At 47.7% G+C, this 9,446-nt stretch overlaps 2 protein-coding genes across 2 annotated transcripts; one reads left to right on the top strand and one right to left on the bottom strand.

The window, feature by feature from the left end:
* Window positions 1-706: 706 nt before the first annotated feature.
* On the bottom strand, window positions 707-1,745 carry EI90DRAFT_1322601 (uncharacterized protein). Its single transcript, XM_039051667.1, has 2 exons — window positions 888-1,745; window positions 707-791 (listed from the first exon to the last, which is right to left on the bottom strand). The coding sequence occupies exon 1, from the start codon at window positions 1,539-1,541 to the stop codon at window positions 900-902; it is 642 nt and encodes a 213-aa protein (XP_038922904.1). The 5' UTR covers window positions 1,542-1,745; the 3' UTR covers window positions 707-791; window positions 888-899.
* Window positions 1,500-4,000, top strand: EI90DRAFT_3285348 (carboxylic acid transporter protein). The gene is made up of 11 exons (XM_039066965.1): window positions 1,500-1,745; window positions 1,808-1,895; window positions 2,011-2,084; window positions 2,199-2,432; window positions 2,507-2,535; window positions 2,648-2,966; window positions 3,022-3,099; window positions 3,163-3,398; window positions 3,456-3,519; window positions 3,590-3,656; window positions 3,712-4,000. The coding sequence occupies exons 1-11, from the start codon at window positions 1,613-1,615 to the stop codon at window positions 3,923-3,925; spliced, it is 1,536 nt and encodes a 511-aa protein (XP_038922905.1). The 5' UTR covers window positions 1,500-1,612; the 3' UTR covers window positions 3,926-4,000.
* Window positions 4,001-9,446: the final 5,446 nt, after the last annotated feature.

Raw genomic sequence — 9,446 nt, forward strand, 5'->3', positions numbered from 1 at the left:
GGTTAAGCATTTTAAGCTCAGAGGGTATCCAAGCCTTCAGCGGCGCAGGTGATGCAGTGTGTATTTACACTTGTTTGTCTCGAGTCGCCTCTTGCTCTTTACGGCGCTTCAAGTTCAAGCTTCAATAGGAACGGCAAATATGACCCCCGGTGGATGAGCTCTTACGCCCGTGGGCTTGGTCTGCGCTATAAGCAGTACATTGCTATCGATCCTCAATAGCCTCTATACTGCATATTTTATCAGAGGGGGGAGTTCGTAATCGACTTCCAACTTTAGTCCACACGACTTAGTAATAGGTATCACACGTCCAAACCCTTGATGACTATACACACCAAGTCCCATCAGGGTAACGCAGTTCATTTGCACCAATTAAACTTGTCCAAATATTTCTCAGGGAACACAGAGACTCGTCGAAGCGGAAAAATTAGGAAGAACATTGCCTATGCACTCGTTGACAGCACAGTGATGTGTCGTGGCAAAAGGTGTTCAAATGCCTTCTTTTGGCCTTCCGCAGCACCTGCCTCAACGTTAAGCCTGTTTGTGCCAACGTGGTGTGGATTAAGTTGCGCTGGGAACTTTGAAATTCATGGGGGCTCGAGGTTGTCATAAACTGATGAGCTGTGTAGGATCTCGTGAGAGGCGAGGTGTGCTGAGCCATGTCATAAAATCGCAGATGACATCTGGCCCGTTCATGTGCCCGCTTCAACGTGAAACAAATGCGCGGCTCAATGTCCACATGTAGCATCAGCAAAGTTCATGATTGTCAATCGTGATGAGTCGGCTGAAATGGACTGCTAATGTGTTGTTTTATGTTGACATCCCAAGTTTGAACAGTGGAAAATTTGAAGTTAATCGTCCCATTAAAATAACGAACACGACTGGATTACCCCCGTTGTTCGTCAAGAATATCTGCAGGATCTCCTGAGACTCTGGTGCGGAACATCGATAGCGTTGTGGGGAGAAATTAACGTACACCTCCGAATGCGTTTGACGTGCTGGTTATGATGAGAAAGACGTGGAGATGAATGCATTTCCCATTTTATACACGACACGGCTTGATGGTCTCTACGATCCGAGAATTGGCGAGATGAGTCCCGAAATCTCTTCGTGAGGTTCCGGTGATATTTGTGGGATGGCCAGTGATACAGAGGAACTGATGTGACGGCATACCTGACGACGGGAAAAGATTGGGGCTCGGGTATCCCGATGCCTAGGCAGCTTATGACAAGAATACCCTCTTTCTTCCTACCCGCTTTCCATTGATGGGAGGAGTAGGATATGATGAGCAGCAAAATATCTTCCACTCTTAGCTCAAAGCCCTCCCGTCGGGTGTAATTGAATGGTGTATTTCTATTTCGAGCCAAATCCAGCCATGAGGAATAATGCGTATATCCCTCTCTCGATCTTCCAGCTGCTGGGGCCACCTTTGATGCGTGCGATGAGAGATAGAAGCAAGCGAAAGGTGGGGTACAAAATGCAACCGTAGAATTCTGGGGCCCTGTACCTTTCCCATCTCCTCCCCTTGTCTCCTCTCCACCCATCCTCTTCCTCTCCGGCCTCTTTTGCAGTAGAATTTACTAGCTGTTAGGGATTTTCTGGATTAGATACAGTGATGAGAAGCTTTGGCGATGTGGCCGCTAATCACCTGCAGGGCTATAAGCTCCCTGCGCCACCCAGACGCGGCGGTCCAAGCAAGCTTCGGCTCCTGAAGGAATTGAGCCTCACGCAATGGTTGATGTTTCTCTGTACGTTTTTCCGTTCTGTATATATATGATTGCTGATTTTGACTCCTTTGTGGAATTTCCAGCTGGTTGGCTTGCATGGACGTGCGACGCGATCGATTTCTTTAGCGTCAGTTTACAAGTAACCAGGCTTAGCCAACAGTTCCACAGAAAGTAAGTGCCCAAATTCGACTCTTTAACTTGTTTGCCATGACCATTACGATGGCGACTGAACGATGAGCGTGCCTCGCTAACGTCATTTCATTCCCATTTTGTGACGCGACAATAGTGTACACGACATCACCACCAGCATCACCCTCACCCTCCTCTTCCGTTCTATAGGGGCCGTAATCTTTGGTCTCGGTATGAACGTTCCTTCCCCTCAGCCTCGCCGTAAATATTGATTCATTTTTTCTCTCCCTTGCTTTATCTGACCATCCTCCATCCACTCGAAAACTCGCTTCCTCTAAACATAAGCCTCTGACCGCTATGGTCGTAAATATCCTCTCATCCTCAACCTTGCTATGATTGCAGTGCTCCAAGTATTGGTCTCTTTCACTCAAAACTTCCACCAGTTCTTGGTCTGCCGTTCCTTATTCGGTTTGGCCATGGGTGGTGTTTGGGGTATGGCTAGTGCTACAGCATTGGAGAACTTGCCGGTCGAGTTGAGAGGTGTAGCAAGTGGCGTTGTGCAGCAGGGATATGCACTCGGTGAGTGGAAATATTTACTTCTACTCCTTTGAAATTATGCTGACTGGGCGTCTTCCTGGACTGTTCGACGGAAGGATACTTGGTTGCGGCCGTGTTTAGCCTTGTAAGTCAATATTTCATGGCATTCACTTCCAGCTCTCCTCCCAGCGCAACAGTAATCACTGAATCAATTGAACTCATCCTTCATTCACAACCCCACCGCATTTACCTTCTAGACCGTCGTTCCCCACAACAAACACGGCTGGAGAAGTCTCTTCTGGTGCGCATGCGGTTTCACCACCACCGCAATCCTGCTCCGCCTCTCTTTACCCGAATCCGAACTCTTCCTCCGCAACCGACGTGAGAAGAAAGAAAAGGAATTATTAGCCAAGGATCTCCGAGACCAAACGGGGAATGGGGCAGCGCCAGTGCAAAAGAGTGCTACACAAGTATTCATCCAGGAAATTGGAGAAATGTTCAAACGCCACTGGGCGTTGTGTATCTACGCGGTGCTTTTGATGAGCGGATTCAATTTCTTGAGTCACGGATCTCAGGGTGTGTATTCCAGGATCATTTGCCTGGGCTGAGATTTGTTGACGAATTTGGGTAGATTTGTATCCTACCTACTTGAAGGAGAGTAAAGGGTTTGATAACTATCACTCTACCGTAGCCACTATCATCGGAAGCTGTATGTATTTCCGTCCCTCCTTCATTCTAAGATCTCACTCATTGCCTCACCCCCTTCGTCTAGTGGGCGCTATTTGTGGAGGAGTAACTGCTGGTTACATCTCCCAGTACCTCGGTCGTCGCCTTACCATCATCGTCTACATCCTCTCTATCGGATGCTTTATTCCTCTGTGGATTATCCCCAATTCGTTCGGTAAACTCGCAGCCGGTGCTTTTTGCGTACAGTTTGGCGTCCAGGGAGCTTGGGGTGTTATTCCAATCCAGTTAGCGGAGTTGAGCCCTGCGGGATTCCGTGCTACGGTAAGCCTTGCCAGAGTACTCCGTTTATTTGAAACAATTCGTGGCTTCTTTCCCTAGTTCCCTGGCTTGATGTATCAATTGGGTAACATGATCTCATCGTCTGCCGCTCAGATCGAAGCCAGTAAGATCCCCATTCCACACTCGAGGAGTATGGTTTAATATTAATCCCTTCTCTTGGTACTACCTAAAAGTTGGGGGGGAAAATCTCCGCACGACACTTAACGGAAAGAATGTTCCTGATTACGCCAAAGTTCAAGGGTATATTTAAGGTTCTTTTTCCCCATTTTCGTCCGATTCACTCCCTTAATTCCAGCATCCTCCTCGGAACCGTTGCCGTCTTCACAATTCTTGTTACATTCCTTGGTCCAGAGAATCATTCATCTCACTTTGGGGATGATGTGCCTGCCCTTGAGCGAGGCAGGGGAAAAGGCGACATAGTTGTTAGTTGCTCTCCTGATAGTCCTGGGGGTGCAGAGGAAGAGAAGAAGAGTATTGGGCAGTCGAGATGTTTGAGCGTGTTTGAGTGAGCAAGTCTTTGTTAATGTGCCCCACTTGTGAGAGAACTAGCGTAGGATTAGCGCTCAGTTCACGAAAGTAGAACTAGAATGATATTAGTGTACCTAGCGTAGGATTAGCGCTAAGTAGAATACACAACAGTCTTTAGTAAGAGTAGTCGCGCAAGAAAGGTAGACCTCACCTCAGTTCACGAAAGTAGAACTGAGGGAAACAAAAGAGGTCGCGTCCAGTGGCTTTTAAGCCTAAAGCGACGTCGATCTACAAGAAAGACAAGAAAGGAATAAAGGAAAATCTCTGGCGGCTGCAGGTCCGTGCGCCCAAAATATGGGACGTCGATATTCCTTCCTAACTTCTAACACCCCCACTCGACGTACCATCCGATCTCCGGAAAAACGTATCCTTCCCTTGTAATCCCAAAGCCTCAGCGAACTTGTCGAATTTATCACTTCCCAATGCTTTCGTAAAGATGTCGGCGAGTTGATTGTTTGTAGACACATATTCGAGTTCGATTAACTTGTTGTCGACACATTCTCGGATGAAATGATGTCGAATCCCGATGTGTTTTGTTCGCGCGTGAAAAGCAGGGTTGTTCGCGAGTGCAATAGCACCTTGATTGTCGATGAGTAAAGTAATCGGGGTAGGAATGGACACACCAAGGTCACTGAGGAAGCGTCGAATCCAGATGGCTTCCTTCGCAGCGTGTGTTGAAGCCATGTATTCGCCCTCTGTACTAGATAGGGCTACTGACGCTTGTTTCTTCGAACTCCAACTAACGGCAGCTCCAGCCATCTTAAAAACGAATCCAGATATCGAGCGACAATCACGAGGATCTCCTGCCCAATCTGAATCTGAGTATGCCATCGTGTCGTCGTCCTTTGAGTATCCGTTGTAAGTTAAGCCGCAATCGCGAGTAAGCGATAAGTAACGTAAAAGTCGATTGATCGACGTTAGGTGTTCTTGTCCTGGGTTAGCCGAGTATTGGCTGAGAAGAGTGATCGCATAGCTGATGTCGGGTCTACTTCCCAACATGGCATACATAACGGATCCAAGGCGAGATTGATATTGTCGTGTATCGGTTTGGGGAATTTCATAGTGAGGTAATTTGAGACCGAGTGCGACAGGCGTGTAAGTAGGACGTGAGTTGAGAAAGCCGAAACGTTGCAATACGTCTTCGACATAGCGTTTCTGGGAGATATGGATTAGGCGCTGAGCTCGATCTCGAGTGATTTCAAGTCCGAGAAACCAGTGAATTTCGTCGAGATCCTTCATCTTGAAGGTAGACATGAGAAGTTTCTTCTTTCTTCGAAGGAGAGAGAGGTCGTCAGACAGGATCATAAGGTCATCGACGTACAGCGCGATGATGCAGATATGTTGCCGTTTTGAGCATATGAATACCGCGTGATCCGAGTCGCATCGGACAAATCCGATCTTCATCAACTCTTCCTTTGCCTTCATGTACCATGCTCACGAAGCCTGCTTCAACCCATAAAGACTCTTTTGTAACTTCCAGACAATACCTGGTCTCCCGAAGTCTGCACTTCCTGGTGGAGGTTGCATATAGATCTCGTGCTCCAGTTCTCCATTCAAAAAAGCCGTGGTGACATCCATCTGATGAACTTCAAGGTCGCGACGCGCAGCCAGGGCAAGGAGAATTCGTATCGATGACCATTTCACGACAGGTGTGAATGTTTCGTTATAATCGATCTCATAGACTTGACTAAAACCTTTGGCGACGATTCGAGCCTTGTAGCGTTCGATCTTGCCATTTGATCCTCGTTTCAGTGCGAATATCCATCGGCATCCAACGATATTCGAAGCGTCAACATCTTTTCGATTAACTGGCACATACGTTTTGGTTTCCCTTAGTGCTTTGAGTTCATTCAAGCATGCTTCCAACCAAGAGTCTGAGTCGGGTCGGTTCATTGCCTCGTTGTAGGTGCGTGGTTCGTTCCCTGTGGCGGTCATCGCCCATGCTGCCCCCACTGACTCTGGTATCATCTTCTTTTTGTTGTAGGAACTGACGTTATATCGGTCGTCATCATCTGGAATGGGAGCGTGTCGTAGTCGAGTCGATCGTCGAGGGAGTTCGGTGAGTTCCTCGGGTGTCTCGTCATTATTACCTGATTCCTCTCTCACGTCTTCCCTTCCCTCGTCCTCGTCCTTCTCTTCTTCTTCTGTTGTCGCCACAACATGCCCCCTCGACTCCACAATCGGCACTTCAATCGTTACTCGCTCCGAGTCGGCGACCCCTTCAAAGAAATGCACGTCCCTAGACTCGAGGACTTTGCGCGATGTGGGATCATATATCAAGAAGGCCTTTTTGCCTTGGGCAACGCCAATATGAATCCCGGTGAGTGAGCGATCATCAAGTTTACCTCGTTGATCTTTTGGGATGTGGAGTGTGGCTTTACAGCCAAAAGTTCGGATAGTGGAGACAGTCGGTTTGTTCCCTGTATAGCGTTCGTGAGGAGAGATGCCGTTGGGAAGTGATGAATGGGGAGAGACATTTTTGATGAGAGCGGCATGTCGAAGGGCATAGGGCCAGGAGGTACGTCCGATCTGAGACTCAACTCCTTTCATCATCGCGATAGCCATGCTGACCAACGTTCTATTAACTCGTTCTGCTACCCCATTCTCTTGCGGAGTCTGAGGGTTAGTCTTTTCATGGAGAATTCCCATACCCTTCAAGAATGTGACGAAGTCATTCGAGAAATACTCGCCTCCTCCATCTGTCCGCAGGGTCTTCAACTTCTGCCCGGTTTGCCTTTCCGCTTCAGCAAGGTATTCCTTGAACCGTTCCAGAGCGTCACTCTTGTTCTTCATGGGATAGACGGTAAGGTAGCGACTATAGTCGTCTACGAAGGTAATAAAGTACTTATATCCTTCTCTCGTCTTAGTTCGGACTTCACAGATGTCGGAGAAGACGCGTCCAAGAACTTGGTCGGCTCTGGTATGTGTTTCGGATGGGATTGGGTTGTGATGGTGGGAAGACGCTTCGCAACCTTGGCAGAAAGTTGGTTCTTCGGGTGATCTTTTCCCTAGTACGTCCATCCCTTTTACCATTCCACTGCGCATCATATTAAGGATAGATTCCTTTGATATGTGGCCTAAGCGCGTATGCCAGATGTCAAGTGACGCGCTGGCTGTTACAGATCGTGCCAGATTGGCGTTTTCTGGTGCGTTGATAGTGGATATGAAGGCCTTTTCTGTACCAACAACTGTTACAGGTAGTCGGAATAGGCCGTTGTCAAGGGTGGCTATGGCGATTAGCTCATTAGACGAGTTGAGGATGTGGCAAGTCTTGTCAAGGAATCGTACTTGGGCACCGGAGGAAGAGAGTTGCGGGACAGAAAGGAGATTGTGGGCGATTTTTGGACAATGAAGGACGTTACGGATGGTGGTGAGTCGAGAAGAGTCTCCGATTCTGATCTCGACTTCGATCTGACCAATTCCAGGTGCAAGAATCGATTTTTTGTTTCCAAGGATTATCTCTCGAGGAGGATGAAGGGGGCGATAAGCGGTAAACCATTCTCGATTCCCGCATAAGTGCACCGTAGCGCCGGAATCAACTACCCACTCTGTGTGGCATTCTTGACCGGAATATGTTTTTTCCGCAGAAGCTAACAGCATTTCAACTTTTGTGTCGGACGTGGCGACTTTAGCAGACTCTCTAGAGGGTCCTGCAGGTGGCGTTTGCTTAGCCTTCGCTCTTCTTGGTCCCTTTCCTTCTGATCCTCTGCCCTCTGCCCAGCATCGCTCAAATGTATGACCAAGTTTTCCACACTTGGGATTAGTACACTGAACGTTAGACTTGGGAGTGTTGGGTTTTTGACCGCTTGGTTTCGGTGAGTTATTCCGATCAGGTTTTGGCGTTTTAGCCACCATAGCGGCAATACCGGAAGAATGTTCTTTACGTTTTTCTTCACGGTAGATTTGGCGAAGAAGTGTGGCAGTATTCAGTTGGGAGGAGTCATCGACAGTTGCGACAGTCAGGGTCTTAAAGACCTCATATGAAGTGGGAAGGGCCTCGGAGATAGCGATTGCAAAGCCAGAATCAGAGACGGGTTGACCAAGTACAGCCAGTTGGCTACGTATTTGTCGCATGGCGTTGATCTGGGGTTCGAGTGGTTTAGAGTTGTCAAGTTGGAAGCGATGTAGCTTGGAGGTAAGGATGCCAGCGTCATGAGAACCGAGACCATTGTACTTATCAGACAAAGCTTGCCAGACTCCTCGAGCAGAAGTTTGCTCTTCAACGGACATCAAAGGTTCGTCGTCGATATAGAGTTTTAGTTGAGTCATGGCTAACTTATCCTTTTTTGTCCATTCAAGAAGTATCGGGTCATCGGCGTCGAGCCCCTTTGGCATAACAGTGCCGTTAGAAGAGGGGTTGACAACTTCCCAAACATTTCCAGCCTCGAGGATGAGTTTCATCCTTGATGCCCAAACTCGGTAATTCTTCCCTTCGTTATCAAGGGGTTTTATGGAATAACGAGAACCATCAGTAGATATGGCAGTGGAAGACATGGAGAGGGGTGAGGTGGATGGGTACGGAGTTCACTGGGCAAATAACCTGTGAGAGAACTAGCGTAGGATTAGCGCTCAGTTCACGAAAGTAGAACTAGAATGATATTAGTGTACCTAGCGTAGGATTAGCGCTGAGTAGAATACACAACAGTCTTTAGTAAGAGTAGTCACGCAAGAAAGGTAGACCTCACCTCAGTTCACGAAAGTAGAACTGAGGGAAACAAAAGAGGTTGCGTCCAGTGGCTTTTAAGCCTAAAGCGACGTCGATCTACAAGAAAGACAAGAAAGGAATAAAGGAAAATCTCTGGCGGCTGCAGGTCCGTGCGCCCAAAATATGGGACGTCGATATTCCTTCCTAACTTCTAACACCACTGAGGTGTCGGATACCGTCTATTAGTTGGGTATCCGCATCTGCAGGCTTTTCCCTTAAATACATGTTCAAGTGGCATCACAACAAGTAGTGAAATGTGAAAGACAACCAATACATTGGCCTATAGAAGGGGGTTCTCAGGAGGTTCAAAGAGGGCCTAGGCTTTTTTTGTATGGGAACATCCCAGGATGTCCCCTCCTGGGATGTCCTTACTAATTCAAACTGAAGTCACATGTCTGTTGCTATCCACTTCTGTAGCTGTGTGGTGTTAGAATTCTTGGTACTATGGTGTATGCTATGACCAACTCACATTTGGTGATGTTGAGTTGTGTGGCATCTGTTAGAGATGACATCAGCAAAAAATTGTTATGCTCCTGAGTGCTCCAGAGTATGGAGAGCACTGGGAGAATCAGGAGGAGATTGGCCAGTCCAGGAACAGCTCATTTCCTCTGGAGTTCGCCAGGTACTCCAGGGCACTCCCAGGAGGGCATGGAGCATTGCTTTGTGCACAAACATATCCAGTAAATACAATTTAAATGCTTCAAAGTGTATAGGGGTGAGAAGCTTCTGGGAGCTCCTGGAGCATTTGAAAATGAAAAGGAAAAAAGAGGGAAGATTCCCCATGAATACCTCCTACC

The sequence above is a fragment of the Cantharellus anzutake genome, assembly GCF_015039405.1.
Source record: "Cantharellus anzutake strain C23 chromosome Unknown EI90scaffold_3, whole genome shotgun sequence".
In the NCBI taxonomy this organism is placed as follows: Eukaryota; Fungi; Basidiomycota; class Agaricomycetes; order Cantharellales; family Hydnaceae; genus Cantharellus; species Cantharellus anzutake.

Coding starts and splice junctions, on each gene's coding strand:
- EI90DRAFT_1322601 (XM_039051667.1), bottom strand. CDS start 1,541: ATGGGTGGAGAGGAGACAAGGGGAGGAGATGGGAAAGGTACAGGGCCC.
- EI90DRAFT_3285348 (XM_039066965.1), top strand. CDS start 1,613: ATGAGAAGCTTTGGCGATGTGGCCGCTAATCACCTGCAGGGCTATAAG. Junction 2,433..2,506: donor GCAGCAGGGATATGCACTCG/GTGAGTGGAAAT, acceptor GTTCGACGGAAG/GATACTTGGTTGCGGCCGTG. Junction 3,399..3,455: donor CTGCGGGATTCCGTGCTACG/GTAAGCCTTGCC, acceptor TTCTTTCCCTAG/TTCCCTGGCTTGATGTATCA.